Below are 22,820 nucleotides of genomic sequence, written 5' to 3'. Positions count from 1 at the left end.
ACCCAGAGTAAAACCACCAACACAGCCCAGCTAAAACAATCCAAAACAGGGTTCTTCAAACGTGGCCCTTTTATGACTTGCGGGCTTCAACTGCCAGAATTGCCTGGTTGAGGAATTCTGGGAGTTGAAGTCCACAATAATAATAATAAACCTTTATTGTCAAAGTACATGTGTACATTGAGATTAGCTGAGCCTCCACCCCCCTGCTCTCTCCCCCCCAACACACCGTGAGAACAAACCCTCCATCCTACCACACCATGTGAACCAAGTCATCAAAGGGCCGAGTTTGAAGACCCCTGACCTAAAATGACAGAGACCCAGCTGCAACCCCAAGAGAAAATTGTTCTAGGAATGGGGGGGGCTCCTAAGCCCTCCTAGGAGACCCCCTCCCCACAGGGGGGTTTCAAGCCAGCCCCCACCAGCCGCCCTGAGCACAGAAGAGATCTGCTCAGGACAAGGGTCCTTGGCCCAGAAGGGGGGAGAAGCCTTATTGCCCCCGGAAGTTGCTGGGGGGGGGCTCCCCCAATCCTGTTTTGAGACCATCCGCATTGGGCACCGTCCACCAGCCCCACTTTTAGAAGGAAGGCAGGCGCAGAAGCTGCTCCCCCCCAGGGGAGCCTGGAAACGGGGGAGCCCTGTTCTCAAAGGGGGAGGGGGTCCCTCTGCCCCTTACAGCCCCACAAAAGGAGCGAGGCAAAACCTTCGCCATCCCCACGACACGCCCTCCCCCCTCCGCGGCATCGACCCAAATCACCGGGGAGCCGGACTGCCCGCCAGCCGCGTTGGAAGGGCCAGTCTGTTGGGGGGGAGGGGGGTGTCTGATTCAGCCCCCCCCGTGGAGAGAGACCCCCAAACGCGGCTCCTCCCTTGGCGGCCTCCGGGGAGCCTGGGCACCAGGGCAGCCTCGGACCCCTCGGGGGGGGAATACGAGGGGGGGTCCTTTGCCCCCCACCCACCCAGCCCCGGAGAAGCAGTGGGCGGGGGCGCATTCAGCTGATTTAGTGGGCGGGGCTCCCCCCCACAAGCCAGGCAACCGTCCAACCGGGGAAGCGGCCGGAGCCCCGCCCCCTCCCCGCAATCCCCGTCCCGGGGCTTCCGCGGCGCCTGCGGGCGGGCGGGCGGGGGGGCGCACGGAAGGGGCGGGCGCGTCGGAGGCGGATCGGCGCCCCCTTCCCCGGCCGCACTTCCGCCTGACGTCTCCACCTCGGGGCGGGGCACCGTCGGGTCGCGCGGCGGACGCGACAGGAAGCAGGTAGCGGAGCCTCCTCTGCCCCGGACGGGCCAGCGCGGGGAGTCACACCGCCCCACCCCCCCCCCACACACACACTCGGCGTGGGAGAGGCGGGCGCGGGTCCGGAGGGGGTATCACGTCGGGGGGGCGGGCGGGCTCCGTGCCCGTCCGGAGGGGCGCCCCCTGCCGGGGGCAGATGCCCGCGGCCGCCTTCGGGGTAAGGGCGGCCATGTGTGTGTGTGGGGGGGGGGGGCGCTGCCGCGGTCCGAAGGGTGCCCCCCTTTTCGCCCCCCCCCCGACCGCCCCGTCTCTGCCTCCCCCGCAGGTGGCGGCGGTGGCGGCGGCGGCGCTGCTGCTGATGCTCCCGGCGCTGCAGCGGCTTCCCGGGCGCCTCTTCTCCTCTTCCTCCATGGCAGCCGAGCCTCCTCTTCCTCCCGCGGCGGGCAGCAGCCTCTCGGCCGCCTTCGTCACCTGCCCCAACCAGACGGTGGCCAAGGACCTGGCCAGGTGGGCGGGGGGCGTCCGGCGGGGGGGGGACGGGGGTGGTCTCCGCGGGGGGGGCGTTTGCTGAGCGCCCCCCCTCGGCCGGTCTCCGCAGGGCCCTGGTGGAGCAGCGGCTGGCGGCCTGCGTGAACGTCCTGCCCGGCGTCACCTCCATGTGAGTCTCCCGGGGGGGGCGGAGGAGGGGGCGGTGGCTCGGAGGGGAGGGGGCGGCGGCGTCCCGGGCTCAGCCTACCCCCCCCTCCGCCTCCCTTGCAGCTACCGGTGGAAGGGCGCCGTCGAGGAGGACGCAGAGGTGCTGCTGGTGAGTGGGGCGCCGCGGGGGGAGCAGAGGGGGTGGGCCTTTCCTGGGGGGGGTCGTTTCCCCCAAGCTCCACCTGCCCCCCTCACTCTTGCCCGGTGGCTGCTCGAAGGGGGGGACCAGCCTTGCACCTCCCCCCCACCCCGGCACTGCAACCGGTTGCAACTCTGGAGGACCCGGTTGCAACTCTGGAGGTCCCCCCCTAAGAGGGCTGTGGAAGACCCCCCTTTACCCCCCCCTCACAACCCAGTTGTGGATCCACATCCTGAACTCTCCAGTTGGACCGGATCCCTCGCACGCTGGAGGGGACTCGAACCCCGACTCGGCGAACCCCGAGCATGCCAGGCTGTTTCCTGCCGCACCAGCTGCAAAAGGGACAGTTTGGCCAAGGAATTGGGGAGGGGGGCTTCCCCTCCCCTCTGGCCAGCCTCACACAAGAGCCCTGCTCGTCGATTTGGGGCTCCCTCACTGCTGCTCTCTTCCCCCCCCCCAGATGATCAAAACACGCAGTTCCCGGGTCTCCGCGCTGGCAGAGTATGTCCGGTAAGGCAGACCCCCCCCTTTCCCTTGGCAGTGGATGATGGGGGAGGGTCAACAGCATCTACATCACCCCCCCCCCGCTCTTTGCCTTGCAGGTCGGTGCACCCCTACGAAGTGGCCGAGGTGATCGCCGTCCCCATCCAGCAGGGAAACCCCCCGTACTTGCGGTGGGTGGAAGAGGCCGTCCCCCCCGAATGAGGGGCCCTTGAGCAGCCTGTGTCCCAAATAAAGCCCCACCCCAGGCCTGAAGGGGAGGCCCAGGCCGCGAGGCTCTCGCTTCTGTCTGCATTTGTCCTGGGGGGGGCTCCTCAGATCCTGGGGGTTGTGTAGGGCCGGACTCCTCCCCCCCCCCTGGCAGCTGCTGTCCCCGTGCCTGGGAGCCCACCCTGGAAGAAACTGCGGCAGCCGAGTCTCAATGAAGCTCTTTATTCGGCCTCTGGCTGTGAACAGGCAGGGGGGGGACAGCGGCATCTTGAACAGTCAGCAGTGGGGGGGGAGGAGGCAGGCGCCCCCCCCCCAGGAAGCCACATCCTGTCCCTCTTAGGGAGTCTCCCTAAAAACTTTACTCAGAAACAGTACAAAAATAAACGAACTCAGCCTTTGCTCCGAAGGGGGGGCGGCGAGGTGGGCCGGCTGGTGTGGGGCGGGAGGGGGTGAGTGCAGGCGGCGAGGCGGTGGGGTCCTCCGGCCGGGGGTCCCTTTCCCAGCTCCCCCTGCTGCCCTTCCTTCTGTGGAAATCGGGAGGGAGGGCTCACGGCTGCAGGCGGGGGGAGGGCCCGCGCTCTGCCCCCCCCCAGCCTAGAACATGCCTCGCCCGTCCCACTCCACCAGGTACTGGACGCTGCCGTCCGTGGCGATGCGACGGGCCAGGATGCGGACCGCCTCCCCCCGCGCCAGCCGGCCCATCACCCCAAAATAGCTGGTGCTGGCTGGGGCGCAGAGGGAGGAGGGCAGGGTGGGGGGCGGGGGCGGAGGCGTGGCTTGGCGTTTGAGGGGGGGCGCTGGGCAGGGCAGGAAGGCAGGGGCGGGGCACTCCGGACTCTGCTGCTCTGCGGCGGGGGTGGCTGCCACGCAGGGGTCGAGGGGGGGCTCACCGCTTCTGCTGCAAGAGAAGAGGGAGCAATTAGTGCTGGCCCCTCCCCCAGGCCAAGAACCCTGCCCCCCACCACCGAGGGCCGGTGGTGTGGCCCCTGATGGGCAAATCCCACCTGGAGGCCTCCCCCCTCCTTTGGAGGTTTCCCAACCTGGAAGAGAAGGAGATGGGGGGGGGGTGTCTGGCTGATCTCTGATCTACCTCGGAGACCCCGTCAGCCGTCGGGGTGCATCCCGTCCAGAACACGGGTGGCCCAGCTCCACAGCCATCCTGTGGCAGCTTCTGTGCCCTGCGTGGCATTGCCAGGACCGGGGCAAGTGGCGGTGGGCACCCAAGATGCTTTGGGGACCTTCCTGCCCAGATGGGGTGCGGGTCCTCTGAGTGGACTTGGGGAAGAAGCCCGTGGAAGAGACCACCAGCAGGCCGGGCAGTTCTGGCCTGTTTGACTTCCGGAATGCCCCCCCCCCAGCTCTGCGCGCTGCTTTTGCAGAAGCACTAACCCGGGGGGGGGTGTCACCTGACCGGCTCAGACCAGGGAGGAGGCCAGTGTGGGGATTGGGCCCTGCACCCCTGGGAAAAGCTACTTCTTCTGCACCCCTCTTTGTGCACAGAGGGGGCACCCTGCTTTGGGGGCAAAGGAAGCCCCACGGGAGGCCCAGAAGCTCCAGTGGGTTGCCCACAGACTTGGCCCATTGGGGCTCCTGCCCAGCCCATTAGCTTCCCTCAACGGGGGGAGGGGTGTCTTTGCCCATCGCCCCTGCGATGCCCCCTGACCTCGGCCCTTGGGAACAGAGGCCAACGGCCAGCCGTCCCTCAGACTGGCCTGCCAAAAATCATTTGGGGGGGTCGCCTGAATGGGGAAGGGGCCCTGCCGATCCACATCTCGTCACACCACGGCAGCAGGGGCCCGGCACCCATCGGAGAACCTCAGTTCTGTAGAAGCACCAGCCACGGGAGCCCCTCTAGGCCAGATGCCACCCCCCAGTGGGATCTGGCGCCAGAGGGACACTGTGGGGAGCCCCACGCCGCTCTGTGCTGCCCTGCTCACCTCAAGGTCCCTGCGGTGTTGGCCGAGGGATGGAAGGAGGCGAACATCCGGATCGGGGTGCTGCAGAGGAGTAGGGGTGGGAAGAAAGCAGAGCATCAAGAGGGAGCCGCCCTGGTGACGGCCGCCTGCCCTCTACGCCCCCCCCCCTCGGCCACAGCCTCACCTGTCCTGGCAACGGGCATCGGTGTGGCGGAAGTTGTACGTGCTGCAGGCGCCGCCGTAGCCGCCGTAGCTCTGGTTAGGGCTGACTGGGGGGCTCTGCGCCAGCTCCTGCGAGAAAGGAGGGCCCCTTCAGGAGCAGCACAAACCCCCCCTCCTCACCCCCCCTCCCTCCCCCCTCCACCTACCTGAGTGAGCACCCTGACCAGCCGCTCCCTCTGCCCGGCGCTGTGTTGCTCCGTGCTGAAGGCTGCCCCCGGGGCCCTCGGGCGACGGTGCCTGTCCCTCCTGGGCCCCGGCCCACGCCTGCCCTGCCCTGAAAGCAAGCTGTAAGGGGCCCTCCTTATCTGTGCAGCATGGAGGGGGGCTGGGGGGGAAGGAGCTGGGGGGCGGGGCAGGGGCAGCTTCCTTCTCTCCCCAGGCCCGGAGCTCGGGAGGCCGGTGGGTGGGGCAGAGGGGAGGGCTGCTGCTCACCTGCTCTCGGAGAGGAGGAGGAGGGGCGGCCCGGGGGTCTCCGGGGCAGGGGGGGGCACTCGCAGGTGCAGCCCAAAGAGCCCCTTGCGCTTCTTGATTTCCTTCCCGGAGATGAATCTGTGGGGCAGAGGAGGGAAGGGATGGGGAGCCCGCCGGCAGCCCAGGCCACCATCAGGGCCACGGTCCCAAATGCTGTGGGTGGCACCCCCCCTCCACACCCCTGAATGGGGTGGGTGGCTTTGTACCTGAGGGTTTAGAAGCCCACCACCTGCCTCGCCCCCCCCCCTCTGGGCCCCCTTCGCCAAAACAACCACCTCCTCTACATTTGCCCCACTCGGTTACTAATCCGGCCCAGCCTGAGGCACCCACAGGGCCCTGAAACACCCCTAAACCGTTTCTCTTAACCCCCCCCCCTAAATTTATAGCAGACCAAACAGAATCAGGTGCAAAAATGGAGTAAGTTGCACAAGGCAATTAAACAAGCTGCCCGTTTTTTGGGGCTCAAATCGCAGAACAAAACCTCAGTGAAAACAAAGGGGCTGCATTTGTACACCAGGCTGAACATATCCCCCCCCCCAAAAGAGCAGCTCCCTCGGGATGCTGTGCAAACGGGGGGGGGGTTTCATCTGAGCTGGGAGGGTCAACCCTGTTGGGGAGCAACAATCCCAATCGGGGAGGAGGGGGGTCAAACGGGGAATTAGCCCGGAGTCTACGCAGGCACAAGATCCGAGTTGCCTTGAAGGCCTTTCCCTCCCAGGGGGTTCTGCCGGTCTGGGAAGATTCCTGCAAAACGGGCACGGAGCAACAAAGTAGGACTGCTAAAATTCCAGCTGTTGGCGCCCAGCAGCCCTGATCAAGGCCTACCTGTCCTTGTGGCTGGTCAGGGCGCTCAGCAGCTGACTGTAGCGTTCCCCTTTGGGCGTCTCGGAGAGCTGCAGGGGCCAAGGAGGACAAAGACAATAAGCCACAGCCCTGCTCAACCACCTGAGGCGAAACGCAGCCTCCTTTCCCCAAAAAACGGAGCTATTCCGCAGCCGAAGAAAAGGGTCAGGTTTAGCCAAGGGGCCCCCGTAAGATGACGGCCTCCCTCGGGCTGCCCTTCCCCACCACCCAGGGTGGACGCCTTGCGGAATCGGCGGGAAGACCCCGGTCAGCCAGAGGGAAAAACCTCGGCCACGAAGGCTACGCTCATCCCTGGCCTGGCTGAGGTCCCCGGGGTGGATATACGGCAGGTATGAAATCCGTGCTTCCAAAGGAGTGGCCGCTGGGGTCAAAGGTCACCGGGGACCGAAGGAGAGGCTTCTCCAAGCAGCCGTGCTTATACCACGAATGACTGCTGCCCAGCACGCTGTCAGTTGCTCCGTGTTTTCCCACAGGGAAAGGGCCCGAGCCAGGGACGTAATTTGGGGCAGGGGTAGCTAGCAACACCCATCCGCTTCTCAGCGCCCCCCCCCTCCATTTAGCCCCTCCCCCCTGCATAATGCCCACGAGGACGCAGGAAGTCGCTGCCCTCCTTTCTTCAAAAGGGTCAGGAGCAGGGAGATCTGCTACATGTCCACCCCCAGCACGACGCAAACCAGCCAGGAAAGCCGAGGGGTGCCCCTTTGTGCCCCCCCCCGGCCACCGCCCTGCTCTGACCTCTCCCAACAGGAGGCTGTCCCAGTTCTCGCTGGCGAAAGGCAGGATTTCTCGCTCAAAGTCGAAATATTTCTTCTTGCAGCAGATGCTGAGGTGGTAGAGGATGAGGTGGGCCACGTCCACCCTGCAAGGCGCAAATGCCAGCCTGAAAGACGCCCGCCGGGCCAGGGCCAAGGCCGTAGCGGCACCAGCCCACCCCCCGGCAAGGAGCTGAAGGACACGTGGGGCCAGCCTTTGCCCTCTGCGACCCCCACCAGAGGAATCCCCCCCCACACACACCACCCCCAGGCTTAAAACTCCTCTGCAGGCCAGCAGCCCCGCTGTGGTCAGGGCCCGGCCTCGGCCTCCCCTGCACCATGTGGCTCAATTTCTCTCCCCAGGCCGGAGAGGGTCACCCAGAGGCCGATGTCCAGAGGGGGCACCCCCAAAGCTGCGAACGTGGCGGACAGAAGCGCCCTCTGCTGGCCGGGGAGGAGAACAGCTGCCATCAGCCTGTGGCCCCGGAGCCCGAAAAAAGGGCCCCGTCCCAGGCAGACTTTGACCGCAAAGGAGGCAAACGAGGCTGCCGGAAGGGCAGCACCTGGGGAGGGTCTACAAGAGTGCAAAAGCCCAGAGCCCCCCTTGGGACAAGCCCAGGAACGCCCCCCCCAACACAGGCCCTCACTTTGCACCGAGGCAGAGCAGCCGCTCATGTCGGGGACCTTAAAACCCTCTTGAGGGGCTTTTGGGGTCCCCACCTCTTTCGCCGGGGGGCTTCAATGCCTCCCCCGGCCAGGTGGGAGCCCCACACGCTGCAGTGGGGAGGGCCAGGGGCTCCCCTGCCCTCACCTTAGCCGAGGAGCCCCTCCCAGCCAGTCCCCCCCCCGAGACTCACCAACGCAAGGGCAGGCGCTGAACGCTCTCGGGCCCCCCGGTGCAGACGCAGCACTCAAAGATGTAGAACCTGCCCAGGGTTCAAGAGGTCAGCAGTGCCCGGTTGCCCCCCTCCCACTGCACCCCTCCCCCCGGGGTCTCTCAGGCCGGGGTCTCACCTGTCCCCGTAGAGGAGGGGCTTGCTCAGACACTGGGTGCAGGCCTCGTGGAACCACTGCCCACAGCGGCTGCACTGCAGCATTTTCAGGTTCCACCTGGGCCGGCAGGAGGGAAGAACGGGGGGGTCAGACCAGGGCGTGGGGGGGGAATCGCCTCCCCCCACCCCTTCCCAGCCCCCAGCCCAGGGCGCTCCCCCATCGGGGGGGCCCCGTCCCACTTCCACTGAGCCTTCCTGGATCGCCCAGACCCCCCCCCCAGTCCCCCTTCCTCCCCCTGCCCTCCGCCGCCCCCCCCCAGCCGGGCACGCACTCACTCGCCGGGGCCCCCGCAGTAGCAGTAGCACTGCTGCCGGTTGGTGAGGTGCTCGGCGTCCCACTCGAGCGACGTCAGCTGGTAGGGCAGCACCAGCTTCATGCCCAGCATGGCCTTGGCGTACGGCCCCTTCTTCAGAGCCCCCCCGCGCTGCAGGAAGAGAGAGGGAAGCAGGGGGGGCAGTTCCGGGGGGGGGAGAGGGAGAAGCGGGAGCCCCCCCCACACACAAGAGCGAGCAGGAGCGTCCGGGGCCAAGGAGACCCCCGAAGACCCCCGAGGAGCCCCTGCTTTGGGGGGGCGAGCGGACCAGGCTGGACACCCCCTCCTCACCTTGGTGGCCACGGCGAAGACGCACTGCCGGCACGTCCAGGCGGCGTCGCTGAGCACGCGGGGCAGGTGGCACTCCTGGTGGTAGGCTGCAGGGGGGCACCGGGCGGTTAAAGGGGGGGAGCTGAAGGTTGCCCGACCCCCACCCCCCCGCCCGGCTGTTGCTCCCTCCTCCCCCCGCCCGGGAGGGGGGGGGACTCACCGTGGCTGCATTTCTCGCAGCGGACCAGGCGGTTCTCCGGCCCGGCGGCCTCCGAGCGGCAGACGCAGCAGGAGGGCTCCTGGCCCGGGACGGCCGCTGCGGAGGGAAAAGGGTCAGGGGGCGCCGGGCGGGAGGGGGGGGCACACGGACCCTCGGCCTCCCCGGCCAGCCGAGGCAGCTCCTTCTGGGGCGGGTGGGGGGGCGAAGCAGCACCAACCCGGGTTAATGTCCTTCCACAGGACCAGGAACTGCGAGTCGTCCTCAAACTGCACCAGGCACACCTGCCGGAGGGCGTCCACCTGCGGCGGGGGGGGGGGGTCAGCGGCGGGGTCAGCGGGCTCCGGCCGGGCCGGGGGCGCCTCCTCCCCCTCCCGCCTCCCCCCTCCCGGGCCGCCCCCGCCCACCTTCTTGATGGTGCCCAGGTAGAGCAGCCCGTCGGTCCAGCGCGCCAGCACGTCCTGCCCTTCCCAGAAGCGGGGCCAGCCGGCGGCGGCGCTGGGCGGCGGGGCGGCGGGGCGGGCCGGGCGCTTCCCGGGCCCGGAGGTCAGGCGGGCGCTGCGGGTGCCGCGCGGGAGGGCGGCGGGGGGCGCGCTCGCCATCGCATCGCCCCCTCCGCCGGGCCCGAGGGAGGGCGGGGGAGCCCCGAGGGGCTCCGGAGGGCGGCGGAGGGAGGCCCGGCGCGGGTGACGCAGCTGCCGGAGCTCCGCCGGCGCCCCCTGCAGGGACCTTCGGGCGGCCGGGCCAGCCGTCGGGGGGCGCCCCGGGGGGAGGGGCCGCTGCTGCTGCTCTGCGCGGGGGGGGGTGCGATGGGGGGGCGCGCCCGGGCTGCACCGGTGGGGCTGCTGGCTGAGCTGCGCGCAAACGCCGCCGGCCCCGCCCCTCTTCGGTCGAGAGGGCGGAGCCCCGGGGAATGAGCCCTCCGGCCCCGCCCCCGGGCGGGCCCCGCCCCTCCGTCCCGGCTTGCCTGGCGCCCGTGCGGAGAGGGCGGGGCTTCCTCCGGGGAAGGCGGGGGCGCGCCCGCCCGCCCGCGCGCGAGCCCGTCAGGTCCCCGCCTTCGAAGGGGCGGGGTCTCGGGGGCGGGGCGACGGCTCCCTCAACGCGGTTGGTCGGCGGGCGGGGCGGGGCCCGAAGGCGGCTCCGGCCAGCCCATTGGCTGCGGCGCGCGCGGGGCCGGACGGGAGCCCGTTCGAATCGCCCAGACGTTGCCGGGCGGCGAGAGGAGGAGGAGGAGGCGGAGGAGGCGGAGGAGGAGGAGAGGCGGGAGTCCTCTGAGCGTGTGCAGAGCGCGGCCCCGATGCGCCACTCGGAGACTCGGGCCACGGACCGGGCGGCTCCCCGGCAGCCCCTCGCCGCGGGCGCCGGAGACTCCCGCCTGCCCCGGCCCGGACTGCGGGGCAAGCGCGCGGCCGCCGACGAGAACGCGCCTCCGGAGCCCCAGGTCAGCCTCGCGGGGGGAGGGGAGGAGGGGGAGGGTCGCCGCCCCGTCTCTTCACCCCCTTCCTCCTCCTCCTCCTCCTCCTCCCTCCGCAGAAACGGGCGCGCACCGGGCCGGCGCCGGCATCGAAGGTCGCGGCGTCCCAGGCGGCGAGCGCGGCCCCCCCGGGAGGGTCTTCCCGGCCCCGAGCGGCCCCCGCCGCGCCCCGCGGCCTCCTCCTCCGCGTCTCCGGTAAGAAGCAGCTCAGGCGCCAAGCCCGGGAGGGAGGGAGGGAGGGGGGGCGGCATCGCTGGATCCGGTCCCTGAACGGCGCTCCGTCTCTCTCCCCCCGCAGGACGACGCGGGTCCTCGGCCAGGGCCACCATCGCCGCCCTCCCGACAGCAGGTGGGGCTTTTGAGTGAGGGGAGGGCGAGGGGGAGACTCCCCCGGGACCCCTTCGGAGGGTCTCACCCTGCGCTCTCTCCCCCCCCTCTCCCTCCGCAGGGCTGAACGGCCGGACGGCTCCTGGAGCGCCGCCCAGACAAGGTAGGGCAACCCCCCCTCCGCTTCCCTCTCGGGGAGGGGGGAGGAAGGGGCTGAGGCCCCCCCTTCTCCTCCTGACCCGGTCTTTCTCCCTCACCCCCCCCCCTCTGCCCAGGCCCCCCGGCCAGCGGGCAGGAGAAGAGGCGAGCCCCCTGGGACCTGAAGGGGCAGATCAGCGACCTGCATGCCAAGGTGGGCGCCTACAAGGAGCGGCTCCAGGGGCTGCTGGGGGAGAACGAGGCCCTGAAGAGCCAGCTGGGGGGGCTGCAGCAGGAGCTGAAGGAGGCGACCGCCCAGAATGCGGAGCTCAGCGGCCGGGCCAGGTGAGGAGGAGGAGGAGGCGGCGGCGGCCGAGGGGGCTTTGAAGGGGCCCGGCCGCCGCTCTTGACCCTCCTCACGGCCTTTTGCAGCCAGCTGGCTTCGGAGCTGCAGGCCTGCCGAGACCAGGCCAGGGAGAGCAACCAGAAAGTCTCAGAGCTGCTGGAGGAGGAGCGGCGGCTGGAAGAGACGTGCCGGGGCCAGGCCCAGAGGATCGGGCAGCTGGAGGCCCTCAACCGGGAGGCCACGGAGGGCAGCCGGGAGCTGGCCGTCCGGCTGGAGGCCCGAGAGGTAAGAGGACGGGCTGGGCCTTACCCGGCCACTCCTGGCGCCCCGCTTACTGTCCGCGGCTGCCCTTTGCCCCCCCTATCAAGGCACGAGGACACCCCTCTCGATGCCTGGCAAAGTCGGGGGGGGGCTGAGACGGTGGAGAGGTGCCCCGGTCGTCAGCCAGGAACTCCCCCCCCCACACACACACACCATATCCGCGTCCTTCAGCCAGATGACAGAATCGAGGGCAGTTGTGTTTGTTCGCTGCTCTGGCTTTACGGAGCACGAGGCAGCCGGGTTTTGCTCAAGCGCCGTCAATGCGCAGAACTCGCCAGGCCCTTTGCTAGCAAGCAGTGACAGGTGGGAAGGATAGGGAGGCAGACGCTGCACGCAGGGCTGCCCTTTCCTGAACCCGCTTCCCGTTTGGCCCTCGGTGCTCCTCCTCCTCCTCTTCCTCTCGCCACCCCTCTTGAGCCTCGTTGCTGCTCACTGCCTTTCCTGGGCCAAGCAAGCCTTGGCGATGGGCGCAATGTTTTCATCCTCTCCTCCCTCTGGCCCGGTCAGCTGGCTGGCTTCAGGCATTGGTTAATGCTGCAAAGTGGCCCAGATTGGCACTGGGGGGTGGGGGGGCGGAAGCCGGCCAGTTGCCTCAGATCCAGGTTTAAAGCCAGAGTCTGTGCCCCTTTTCTGCCCGGCTCCGCTGGCCTGCACTCTGCCCGCCGCTGGGTCACTTTTCCCTCCCTCTGGCCGAGGCTGGTGGTGTGAAGGTCCCCCCCACCCTTTTCATGAGGGGTGCGGCGAGGCTCAGCGCACCCTCACTCTTCCCCTCCCGCCTGCCCAGGGGGAGCTGCTGCTGGCCGAAGAGGGCCTGGCCGAGCATCGGCAGCTGAACGAGACGCTGACGGCCCGCCTGGCGGTGCTGGAGGAGCAGCTGCACACGGGCGAGATGGAGCGACGCGGCCTGCACAACGCCCTGCAGGAGCTGAAGGTGGGGAGGCAGGCAGCCCCCTGTGAGCATTGGGGAAGGGGGGGTGTTCCTTTTGTCCCTAAGGGCTGCCTGAGACACACACACACACACACACACACTCTCGCTCTGTTCCAGGGCAATATCCGGGTCTTCTGCCGAGTGCGGCCCTTGCTGGCCAGCGAGAGGCAGGCTCAGAAGCCCCCCAGCCACCTGCGCTTCCCGGCCGACAACAACAAGGGCCTTGTGCTCTCCAGGGCGGAAGAGGTCAGTTTGCGCCCCCCCCAACACACGGGTGTATGTAGAGGCCCACCACAGAGAGCGAGAATGTCATGGGAGGGAGGCAGGGGTGGCATTTGGGGGAGAAACGAGCAGCTGAGTTTCTCAAGAAATGCTTTGTGGGGGGGCATCTCTCACGACTCGGCCCCTTTCTCCCCCCCCCCCCCCGCAGTCCCACGTTGGCCGCGAGCGCAAGGAGGACATCAGCTACGAGTTCAGCTTTGACCGGGTGTTTCCCCCGTCCAGCTCTCAAGAGAGCGTCTTTGAGGAGATCTCCCTGCTTGTTCAGGTGGGGGGGGCGTCACAGGGGGGTAGGGGGGGCCTCCCCCAGCTCTTGGCCAGGCACTCACCCTCCTGGGTGCTCTCCTCCTCCGCCAGTCTGCCTTGGACGGGTATCACGTCTGCATTTTCGCCTACGGGCAAACGGGCAGCGGCAAGACGTACACGATGGAGGGCCGCAGCGACCTGGGCCCCGAGGCGGCAGGCGTGATTCCTCGGGCCGTGCGACAGATCTTCGCCACCTCCCGTGAGATGGAGACCAAGGGGTGGAAGGTGAGGGGGGCAAGCGTGTGTTTGTGTGTGTAGGGGGGGTCTGTGTCTGTCTGATTTACGGGGGTCTCTCGCATCCAAATCCTCGCCCCCCCCAGCCAACAAAATCAGAAAACGAACCCCGAGTTTGCTGGGCTGGGCCCACTCCCCGTCCACTCTCTCTCCCGCCAGTACCAGTTCACAGCCAACTTCCTGGAGATCTACAATGAGACGCTGCGGGATCTTTTGTCGCTGCGGCCAGAGCAGAACGGGGAGCTGGAGATCCGAAGAGTGAGCCAGTTCACGGAGGAGCTGCACGTCCCCAACCTGTCCTACGTGGCCGTCTCTTCTGAGGAGGAGGTACCATCACACACACGCGCACACACTCTCCCCTCAAAGGAGACAGAAGGCGGGCTCTGGGGGGGGTCTCTCCTGTGCCTCTTTCTCCTTCCCCCACTCCCCGGCAAGGCCTCTGCAACCAGCCCAGCACCCCTCACCCTTGCACCTTCCCCCCCCCCCTTTTCTGTCAGGTCCAGAAGCTGCTGCTGACGGCCCAGGCCCACCGCTCCGTGGCCAGGACCCACCTGAACGAGCGCTCCTCCCGCAGCCACAGCCTCTTCCAGCTCCGCGTGGAGGGCAGCAACGCCAGGCGGGGGCTGCACACCTCCTGTGAGTGGCGGGCGGGGCGGGGAGAGGGCAGATGCCAAGAGGTCCGGGCCCCGTGGTGGGGCCACCCACCCACGCACGCACGGAGGCACGCATGCATGGCTTCGGATCCCTGATCTCCTGCTCTCCTTGGGCCTGCAGCCATGCTGAGCTTGGTGGACCTGGCGGGCAGCGAGCGGCTGGACAAGTCTCTCTCCACGGGGGAGCGGCTGAAGGAGACCCAGGCCATCAACACCAGCCTCTCCAGCCTGGGCCTGGTCATCACCGCCCTCAGCAACAAGGTAGCAACCCCGCGGACACCCCCCCCTCTCTCTGTGTGGGGTGTGTGTGTGTGTGTAAAGGGAGCGGCTGGGGGTCCAGAGGGTCCTCCCTCATGCCTGCCCCTCCCCTCTCCCCCCCCCCCATGCAGGAGGCCCACATCCCTTACCGCAACAGCAAGCTGACTTACCTGCTCCAGAACTCGCTGGGCGGCAGCTCCAAAATGTGAGTGGCTTTGGTGGGGGGGAGGGGAGGGCTCTTGCCACCCCTGCCAGGAGGGAGGGGGCTGTCCTGGGACCCCCCCCCCCAACACACAGGCGCACAGACACACTCACAGTCTCCCCCCCTCCCCCCCCCAGGCTGATGTTTGTGAACGTCTCCCCTCTGGAGGAGAACTTTGCCGAGTCCCTGAACTCCCTCCGCTTCGCCAGGAAAGTGAGTGGGGGGGGGCTGCGTGGGGGGGGAGGGGGGGGCTGGATGGGGGAGGGGCAGAAGCGGCTGAGGACACCCACCCCCTTTTTCCCCCCCCTCCCTTGCAGGTGAACGAGTGCGTCATCGGCACGGCCTCCAGCAACCGGAAGTGAGGGTCCCTGCGCGCCCCTCCCGGCCACCCGTGTTCGTGTTTTTAATTGTTGCGCCGCTTTTACGTCCCGCGCGTGTCTGTGTGTTTTGTGTGTCTTCTGTGACTTTCTTGAATAAAAACGGGCGCGCTGCCCAAGCCCCAGCCCGGCGCTTCCGCCTTTCCTTCCCGGGGTGGGGGGGCGGGGGGGCACCGGGGGGGGTGGGGGGAGGGGAAGAGCGGCGAAGCGCCGGACTCTCGGCTCCCGCGGCCAGGCGGGAAAGGAGGCGCATGCGCAGTGCTCGGCTGCGGCGCTGTTTGTTCCCCCCCCCCGGCGTGCTTGAAGAGTACGGAGAGCGCAGCCCCTCCAGGGGGCGGGGCTTCCGAGGTTCAGCCGTCGACATCCGGTCACGTGCCGGGGGACGCCGGGCGGCGCTTTTTCTCCCCCCCCTTCCCCTCTCCTTACGGGAAGATGGCGACACCCCATCGCGGCGGGGACCGAGCGGGAGGCCGGGGCCGACGGCCTCCCGGCGAGGAGACGCGCGCGGGGAGGAGGAGGACGCCGCCGCCGCCTCCTCCCGGATCCGTACAAGAACATGGCGGCGCGGGTCGCCCGCTTCCGGTCCTGCGCAGTGGGCGCGGCGTCAGGAGGCGATTCGGGGCGAGGCGAGCGGAATCGAAAGTCGAGGCGCGGGAGGAGCGGCCGCCGCGCTCGCGCCCCGCCAGGAGGAGGAGGGGGAGGAGGAGACCGGACGGGCCGCCGCTCTAGGACGCTTCCCGCCTCGCCGCCCCCCGCCCGGCGATGCCCGCCGCCCTCCCGCCCCGCCGGCCATGAGCTCCCCGCCGCCCGCCTGCATCATCGTCCTGGACGAGGACAGCGGCCCGTCCCCTCCGCCCGCCGCCGCCCCCGCCCCCGCAGGCGAGCCCTCCGCGGGACCCCTGAACGGCAGCGCCGGGGAGAAGGGGCTCCGCGACGAGAACCAGCGGCTCTTCCGGGAGGTGAGATGTGGGGGGGAGGGAGGGAGGGAGGCCCCGTCCGGGGTCCCTCCCCCTCCCGTGGCTGCTCCTCCGGGGGCACCTCAAAGGTCATCCAGTCCAGCTCCCTCCGTCAGGGAGGCAGACCCACCGGAGGGTCGCTCGGGAATCTCTTCTCTTCCGCCACCCACCCACCCCCCCACTTTTTGGAGGGAGGGAGAGCTGCCCCCCCCCAGAACAGCCGGTGGGTGGAGGGGTTGGGGGCTTCCCTGGGAGGTGACACCACCCTCCCAACACTCCCTCCTCTCTTCCCCACCATTTCCCAGAAAACACAGACACACACAAAGACACACACACACATGCACGGCACTCGGCCTGTTCTGGTCAGGGAACTCCAGGGCAGCTGTCTGAATGGAAGTCAGAGAGGCCAACTTTTGTAGTTTAATATACATATAACGTTTATATTCCCAGCAGACAAAATAGGAATGCAGGAATAGAATAGAGCTGGAAGGGACCTTGGAGGTCTTCTAGTCCAGCCCCCTGCTCCAGCAGGAGAACCTCTTATACCGTTTCAGACACCTCTTCTTAAAAATCTCCAGCGATGGAGCCCTCGCAATTTCTGCTGGCAAGCGGTTCCACTGGTTAATTGTCCTCACTGTCAGGAAGTTTCTCCTTAATTCCAGGTTGCTTCTCTCTTTGATCGGTTTCCAACCAATGTTTCTTGTCCTGCCCTCTGTTGCTTTGGTGAACAACGTGCCTCTTCTTTGTGGCAGTCCCTCAAATACTGGAACGCTGCTATCATGTCTCCCCTATTCCTTCTTTTCTTTAGCTAAATCCAATTCCTGCAGCCATTCTTTGTATGTTTTAGTCTCCAGGGCTTTGATCATCTTAGTTGCTCTTCTCTGAATTTTTTCCAAACACTCAAGCTCTTTTTTGTGATAAGGTGACCAAAATTGGCTGTAGCATTCCTGTTGCGGCCTTAGTAAAAGGTAAAGGTTTCCCCGCACATGCGTGCTAGTCGTTTCCGACTCTAGGGGCCAGTGCTTATCTCCGTTTCAAAGCCGAAGGGCCAGTGCTTGTCTGAGGACGTCTCCGTGGTCATGTGGCCAGCATGACTAGACGCCAAAGGCGCACGGAACGCTGTTACCTTCCCAACATAGTGGTCCCTATTTTTCTACTTGCATTTTTACGTGCTTTCGAAGTGCTAGGTTGGCAGAAGCTGGGACGAGTAACAGGCGCTCACTCTGCTACGTGGCACTCGGGATTCGACCTGCCAAACTGCCGACCTTCTGATCGACAAGCTCAGCGTCCTAACCCACTGAGCCACCGCGTCCCTGTTGTGGCCTTACTAGGGTTTTATAAAGCGGTACTAATACCTCGTGTGATGTTGATTCTATACCTTTGTTTATACAAGCCAAGATTGTGTTAGCTTTTTTGGCGGCTGCTGCACACGGTCAGCTCACGGTCAAGCGATCGTCCACTAGGACTCCGAGGTCCCTCTCACAGTGGCTGGATTTTGAGCCAGGTCCTGCCCAGCCTGTACTTCTATCTTTGGTTTTTCCTGCCTAAATGTAAAACTTTGCTTTTCTCCACCTTGAAACTCATTTTGTTGGATGGGGTCCTTTGTTGAAGTCTGTGGAGATCTTTTTGGATCCTGAGCTTGTCTTCTGGGGTGTTGGTTGCTCCGGCCAGTTTGGTGTCTGTCCTCTGCGGATTTGATGAGTTTCCCTTCAATGCTAAGCTTGTAAGCCACCCTGAGTCTTCGGAGAAGGGCGGGATATAAATGGAATTAAAATAAAATAAAATAATAAATAAATAAATAAATTCCCTCCTCTGACTCATGGATGGAGATGTTGGGGAGTTTCCTGGGCCTCAGACAGAGCCTTGTGGTTCCCCACTGCTCACTCCCCTCCGTGCAGATGTGGCGCCATTGAGGGCTACTCCATGAGTAAGGCTTCTCAGCCAGCTGCAAATCCACCTGGTGGGGATGTTGTCTATCCCACCTGTTTCTCTCTTCCCAAGAAGGAGGTCGTGGTCTCCTCTGTCGGCTGCCTGGCTGAAGTCTAAGCATACTACATCCAATGCATTTCGCTGCTCTACTAGTTTACCCACTTTATCAAAGAATGAGATAAGATTGGTCTGGCACGATCTGTTTTCGACAAGCCCGTGCTGGCTACTAGTTATGACTTTATTTGCTTCTAGTTGTTCGCAGACCTGTTTTTGGGTTATCTTTTCCAAGATCTTCCCAGGTATTGAAGTAAAACTGATCGGTCTGCAGTTTCCTGGGTCTGTTTTTTTTTGCTTTCTTTTTCTTGAAGAACACCACGAGGGAGGTGTCGGATGGCACACGTAACACGCAGCAGAGGGAAAAGGTGGGGGGCCCCCTTTACACCCGCAGCGACCAATCATAGTGCAGATCAGGGGTCCCTGGCCACCACCACCCCAGTCCGCGGACCGGCAGCACAGCCAGGAACCAGTCCGCACAAGCAGAGCATCCCACTCCTGCGGGATGCAGGCAGTGCCTGAAACCAGCCACACACAGACACAGACACACACACACACACACCTGAGATCCATGGCAAAGCCCCTCTCCACGGAACCAGGTGCCTCAGGCGAGAGCCAGCCAGCCACCCTCCAACCCATCAACTGCCGTGGCGTGTGGTTCGGGCCTGTGATACGCTTTGCTCTTTCGGCGACTAAATGGCGCCTCCTGACAGGGAGGTCTCCTCCGTCCTCAGCACTCCACCAGCTCCGGAGGCGCACCCCCACTTTAGAGCCTCCTTTCTCTGTTGGTGTCTCTTCCAAATTTCTCCCTGTGGGATTTTGACCACCTTCCCCACCACCCCCGATGGCCGCTGTCCTTCCCTAGCAGGGTACAGGGGCTTCTGCGCCCTTTCACTCTGTCAGGGTGTTGGGCAGCAGCTGCCCGAATGAAGCCGGAGACAACGACACGAACGCGTATTGTATGGTTAGGTGAATTTAACATTTACAGCAGGCAAAAGATATTCAGGAACACAGAAACGTCCTGAGGTAAATCTCAAGCAGCGTACAGAGCACACATACAAAAAAAAGGCGGGAAAAAACCACCCCCCTTACACCCGCAGCAACCAATCACAGTGCAAATTGCCACAGGCAGGAGCCAGCGGTCTCCAACCAATCGACCGCAACTCAATTTAGCATCCTGACGAGCAGACTTCTCCTCATGGAGCTTCCAGCTCCAGCCCAGCTCCCATTTCCTTCCGGGTGGCAAGCTGCGGAGCAGGCGGAGGCCAGCCCGGCTCTTCCTTGAGCGATGCCTATCCTGCCCCTTTTCCCCCTGCAGTTCGTGGCCTTCTGCTCCAGGCACACCGAGGACCACCCGGAGGTCATCTCCTACCTGTCTGGCCGGCACCAGAAGACCAGCCCGGAGTACCTGGCCTCCGTGGAGTTCCACAACGTTCTGAGCCGCTGCCTGACCCGGGTGCAAGCCAGGAGAAACAAAATCTATGTCTACATTAATGAACTCTGCACTATCTTCCGGGCCCATTCGCAAAGGAAAAGGGCCGCGGCCACCAGCCCCGCAGACGCCCAGGATGCCCCGGCTACCGCCCCTGCCTCCCAGGCACCCTCCGAGCCCGCCAAGCCCTGCCCGGGCTCCAAGCGGCAGATCCGCTACCTGGAGAACCTGCTGCGGGTTTACGCCAATAAGATCCAGCGGCTGCAGGAACAGGAGCTGGACCTGACGGAGCTGGACAGCCAGGATTCGGCCTACTTGCAGGAGAGCCGCCTCAAGCGCCGCCTGATGCACGTCTTCAAGCGCCTCTGCCAGCTGAAGGACTGCAGCAGCCTGACGGGCCGCGTCATAGAGCAGCGCATCCCCTACCGCGGTACGCGCTACCCGGAGGTCAACCGGAGCATCGAGCGGCTGATCAACCAGCCGGAGGCCTTCCCGAACTGGGCCGACATCCTCAAGGCGGTGCAGAAGGCCAGCGCCCGTCACAGCCTGGGGCTGCCCAAGCGCCAGATGGAGGTCATGGCATCCGACGCCTTCCGCGACGTAGGCCCCCGGCTGCAAGAGCGGCGTCACCTCGACCTGGTCTACAACTTCGGATGCCACCTCACCGATCAGTACCGGCGTAGTGAGTGCTGGGGAGGGAAGGGTGCCGGGGGCCCGAGGGGACTCTTGGCGGCCCCTGGTTCCACCCAGGGTGACCCCGTTGTCGCTCCCAAATTCAACCCTGTGAGGACTATTTTGGTGCCTTGGATGATGCCAATCCCGATCTTGTTTAAGGCAGTTTCTGGGAGCCCCCAGTTTGGGCACACAAAGGAGGCACCCCACAGCTCTGGTTCCTGGTTCCTTCGGCTGTCGGGAAGGAAAAAAAGGCTAGACTCCTGCCTGGGGCTGCCGTGGGTTCTGCCTAAACCTGTTTTCCGGGCTCACCCACTCTGCCAAAACAAGCCCTGGATGAAACAAGGGCTGCACGAGCACCTCACGTTCGTTCAGGCTAAGGCTGCAAAAGCTGGGCCTTTGACCGTAGGGCAGCCTGCCCTTGGCTGATAATCCCAGGCAGGGGGGCCCACAATCCCTGCCCCACAGGAGCTTGGGCCCACACACCCACCTCTCCCTCTTAGACACCACCACCCTGCCCATCGTGTCTGGGAGGGGAGGTACAGCGGTGCTGTGCTTCACCTGGCGGCTTCTGGCAAGATCCCGGGTGGGGCCTTTGCAGCCGTTTCCCACAAAAGTGGGCATAGGAGGCACCCAGCCATGCCCCACCAAGGCACCTTGGCTGTGGGGTGGGTGGGTGGGCAGAGGCTGGGACAGACCTCAGCGGGTGAGGTTCGGGCAGAGAGCGGGCAGGAGCCCGTCAGGTGAGGGAAGGGCTGGTTTTCCGGCTTCGCTTTGCTGGCCCGGGCCCTTTGATTGGGGCCAAGTCTCCAGGGGCTTGAGGGAATCCAGCCTTCTGGGGGGGGGCTTTGACGCTCCCCCACCCGCCATTTTCCAAGGGCATCGCCGTGATCCTCCACGGAGGGGAGCACCGTGTCCCAGGGTGGGCGGGCTTCCCCCTCAGCACCTGTCCTTCTCCTGCCCGGCAGACACGGACCCGGCGCTGGGGGACGTGGAGTTGGCCCGGTGCCTGCAACGCAACCACGCGCTGGGGCTGCAGCGCCTGGAGGAGGTGATCTCCCAGTTCGCTCAGCTGCAGGAGGAGGAGCAGCAGGCGGGGAGGCCCCCCCGGCAGGACGGCGGAGGGGGGGCCCAGCCCAGCAGTGCCGCGGAGGGGGAGCCGGCCTCCCCGAATGAGTCCGTCTCGGGGGCAGCCGCCAGAGAGGTAATGGGGGGGAGCCCTCTGCGGCCCCTGTGGGGACCTGGAGGCATCCAGAGGGCCGGGCAGCTCGGTGTGGGTGGGGGACCCGCCCCCCCATCCCTTTGAGGGGCCAGCAGAGCTCACCAGAGGGGTCAAATCAAGGGGGGGGCTCTTGGGTCCGGCCCAGTATCCCAGTCCTCTTTAGCCCGGGGAACACTCACAAAATGGCTGCAAAGGGTAGAGATGGTGTGAAGAAAGGGGATGAGTCTGGCTCTTCCCAGACCCCTCGGCCTGCCCGCCTCGCAGGGCTAACGGATCCAATTCCCTTGTTCTGTGGGGGAGGGGGAGCCCCTCTGGTCGCCAGGGGTCATCCGGGCTCAGTGCGAACCCACCCGACCTCTGCACTAGGACAGCGCAGGCCCCAAGGAGGCCAGTAAGCAAAAGGAGTCGTGTGAAGAGGAAGACGAGGAGGAGGAAGAGGAGGAGGAGGAGGAGGAGGAAGACGACGATGACTCCTCGGAGTCAGACCTGGACGCAGAGCTGGCCCACTGCCTGGTTGGTGGAGAGGAGGAGGAGGAAGAGGAGGAGGAAGAGGAAGCGGCTGCAGCGGCAGGTACCCTTTTGGGGGTGGGTGGGGTAAAGCGGCCCCGGGGGGGGGGCTGCCTCCTCTCGCAGACTCCTGCTTCCTTCTTGTGGCCATGAGTTCTGCAGGTTCAATCCGCATTAATGGCCTGGAAGTGTCTTCTGCCAGCCCCACCGTTCCCGGGCAGAAGGGGGGGGGGGAAACTCCTGCTGGCCTTCCAGCCGTCCTCTTCCTGACATTTAGGGAACCCCCCCCCAAATTCCTTTTGATGCCCTTTTCCCCAACCTGGCTGCCCCAGGCGAGGGGGTTGGGAGGGGGTCGCTCCTGTCGGGGAGTTGACCTCGCCCGCCCCTGCCCTCCTCTCCCCCCCCTTGGCAGGCGAGGAGCCCCCTGCTGCGGACGCGGACGCTGACCAGCACATGGACCTGGAGGTGCCCCAGGTGGTCCTGTCCTCCGAGGAGGAGGAAGAGGAGGAGGAAGACTCCCCTCCCCGGCAGCTGCTCCTGCAGATCAAGGCGGCCGGGCTGCTGGAGGGGGAGAGCAGCCCAGCCCCCTCCCCGCTTCCGGAGGAGGAGGAGGAGGAGGAGGAGGAGTGGGAGGCCGGCCGCCCGGGCCCCGGGGCCCCCCTGCCCCCCAAGCACAGCCGCTGGCTGGAGAACGGGGGGCTCAACGGGCAGCCGCCCAGCAAGAAAAGCCGCGCAGGGGGGCAGCCCCCGGTCTCCAGCAGGTATGGGGGGGCTGGGAGGGGGTAGGGAAGGGCGGGGGGGGGGTGTTCCGCCCCCCCCTCTCACGCCGGCCTCTCTCCCTGGCCGCAGCACCGGCGGCAGCAGCAGCAGCGGTCAGGGCTGCATCCGAGTGCCCAGCTCCGGCTCGGAGGGGGAGGAGGAGGCCTGGCCGCCCAGCCCGGCCCCCCTGGCCGACTCCACCCGCCCGGACTCCCCCGGCCTGGGCCTGGTCTCCAGCAGCAGCCCGGCCCCCCCGCCGCCACCGCCGCCGGAGAAGGAGGAGCCGCCGCCGCCGCTCGCCAGGGTGGGTGCCGGGCTGGGGGAGGGGCTGCAAGCGGGGGGGGGGCGCGGGGAGGACCCCCTTGCGGGGGGGGACCCCGCTGACCGCTCTCCCTCTCTTCTCCCCCCCCTCCAGACCAGCGTGGCCACCCAGTGCGACCCGGAGGAGATCATCGTCCTCTCCGACTCGGAGTAGCCGCGGGCGGCCGGCGGAACTTTCTACTGGGGGAGGGGAGGGGAGGGGGAGGGGCGGGAAGCGGACGGAGAATAAACGCGACTATTTTTCTGCACGGAGCCCGCCCGGAGCCTTCT

General features: G+C 66.2%; 4 protein-coding genes across 7 annotated transcripts; 3 read left to right on the top strand and 1 right to left on the bottom strand.

Moving 5' to 3' along the window:
- The first annotated feature begins 1,374 nt into the window (after positions 1-1,374).
- Positions 1,375-2,842, top strand: CUTA (cutA divalent cation tolerance homolog). Its single transcript, XM_081319773.1, has 6 exons — positions 1,375-1,448; positions 1,557-1,738; positions 1,830-1,889; positions 1,991-2,036; positions 2,527-2,576; positions 2,669-2,842. Exons 1-6 carry the CDS (start codon positions 1,428-1,430, stop codon positions 2,769-2,771), a joined length of 462 nt encoding a protein of 153 aa, XP_081175899.1. The 5' UTR covers positions 1,375-1,427; the 3' UTR covers positions 2,772-2,842.
- Positions 2,843-2,983: 141 nt separating this feature from the next.
- On the bottom strand, positions 2,984-9,478 carry PHF1 (PHD finger protein 1). Of its 4 annotated transcripts, XM_081319757.1 has the most exons (14): positions 9,263-9,478; positions 9,076-9,157; positions 8,859-8,954; positions 8,660-8,745; positions 8,331-8,479; positions 8,017-8,112; positions 7,860-7,928; positions 6,986-7,109; positions 6,212-6,279; positions 5,348-5,464; positions 5,062-5,200; positions 4,878-4,984; positions 4,715-4,774; positions 2,984-3,675 (listed from the first exon to the last, which is right to left on the bottom strand). In XM_081319757.1, the coding sequence occupies exons 1-14, from the start codon at positions 9,455-9,457 to the stop codon at positions 3,372-3,374; spliced, it is 1,692 nt and encodes a 563-aa protein (XP_081175883.1). In that variant the 5' UTR covers positions 9,458-9,478; the 3' UTR covers positions 2,984-3,371. The 4 variants fall into 4 exon arrangements, 3 of the variants coding, with proteins under 3 accessions (XP_081175883.1, XP_081175881.1, XP_081175882.1); XM_081319755.1 differs by having other exon boundaries at positions 8,331-8,745; XM_081319756.1 differs by having other exon boundaries at positions 2,984-3,672; positions 8,331-8,745.
- A 287-nt stretch (positions 9,479-9,765) lies between these two features.
- On the top strand, positions 9,766-14,823 carry KIFC1 (kinesin family member C1). The gene is made up of 16 exons (XM_081319752.1): positions 9,766-10,296; positions 10,389-10,524; positions 10,628-10,678; positions 10,778-10,819; positions 10,932-11,139; positions 11,227-11,425; positions 12,246-12,392; positions 12,507-12,635; positions 12,820-12,936; positions 13,026-13,199; positions 13,368-13,535; positions 13,706-13,844; positions 13,983-14,122; positions 14,251-14,324; positions 14,459-14,534; positions 14,639-14,823. Exons 1-16 carry the CDS (start codon positions 9,769-9,771, stop codon positions 14,681-14,683), a joined length of 2,373 nt encoding a protein of 790 aa, XP_081175878.1. The 5' UTR covers positions 9,766-9,768; the 3' UTR covers positions 14,684-14,823.
- Positions 14,824-15,051: 228 nt separating this feature from the next.
- DAXX (death domain associated protein) lies at positions 15,052-22,798 on the top strand. The gene is made up of 7 exons (XM_081319753.1): positions 15,052-15,657; positions 18,956-19,751; positions 20,710-20,945; positions 21,330-21,534; positions 21,883-22,231; positions 22,320-22,533; positions 22,645-22,798. Exons 1-7 carry the CDS (start codon positions 15,490-15,492, stop codon positions 22,702-22,704), a joined length of 2,028 nt encoding a protein of 675 aa, XP_081175879.1. The 5' UTR covers positions 15,052-15,489; the 3' UTR covers positions 22,705-22,798.
- Positions 22,799-22,820: the final 22 nt, after the last annotated feature.

This window comes from Vipera berus (genome assembly GCF_964194415.1).
Source record: "Vipera berus genome assembly, chromosome: 2".
NCBI lineage: Eukaryota > Metazoa > Chordata > Lepidosauria > Squamata > Viperidae > Vipera > Vipera berus.
This window is presented reverse-complemented; position numbering and strand designations above follow the sequence as displayed.

Bases quoted from the DNA above. Each gene is read 5' to 3' on its own strand.
- CUTA (XM_081319773.1), top strand. From the start codon at position 1,428: ATGCCCGCGGCCGCCTTCGGG. The intron at 1,739-1,829 runs GTGGGCGGGGGG...CGGTCTCCGCAG, and splicing joins GTGGCCAAGGACCTGGCCAG to GGCCCTGGTGGAGCAGCGGC. The intron at 1,890-1,990 runs GTGAGTCTCCCG...CCTCCCTTGCAG, and splicing joins CTGCCCGGCGTCACCTCCAT to CTACCGGTGGAAGGGCGCCG.
- PHF1 (XM_081319755.1), bottom strand. From the start codon at position 9,457: ATGGCGAGCGCGCCCCCCGCCGCCCTCCCGCGCGGCACCCGCAGCGCC. The intron at 7,110-7,859 runs GTGAGTCTCGGG...TGCGCCTTGCAG, and splicing joins CAGCGCCTGCCCTTGCGTTG to GGTGGACGTGGCCCACCTCA. The intron at 4,775-4,877 runs GTGAGGCTGTGG...ACTCCTCTGCAG, and splicing joins GATGCCCGTTGCCAGGACAG to CACCCCGATCCGGATGTTCG.
- KIFC1 (XM_081319752.1), top strand. From the start codon at position 9,769: ATGAGCCCTCCGGCCCCGCCCCCGGGCGGGCCCCGCCCCTCCGTCCCG. The intron at 12,937-13,025 runs GTGGGGGGGGCG...CTCCTCCGCCAG, and splicing joins AGATCTCCCTGCTTGTTCAG to TCTGCCTTGGACGGGTATCA. The intron at 13,845-13,982 runs GTGAGTGGCGGG...TTGGGCCTGCAG, and splicing joins GCGGGGGCTGCACACCTCCT to CCATGCTGAGCTTGGTGGAC.
- DAXX (XM_081319753.1), top strand. From the start codon at position 15,490: ATGAGCTCCCCGCCGCCCGCCTGCATCATCGTCCTGGACGAGGACAGC. The intron at 19,752-20,709 runs GTGAGTGCTGGG...CCTGCCCGGCAG, and splicing joins CACCGATCAGTACCGGCGTA to ACACGGACCCGGCGCTGGGG. The intron at 20,946-21,329 runs GTAATGGGGGGG...CCTCTGCACTAG, and splicing joins CGGGGGCAGCCGCCAGAGAG to GACAGCGCAGGCCCCAAGGA.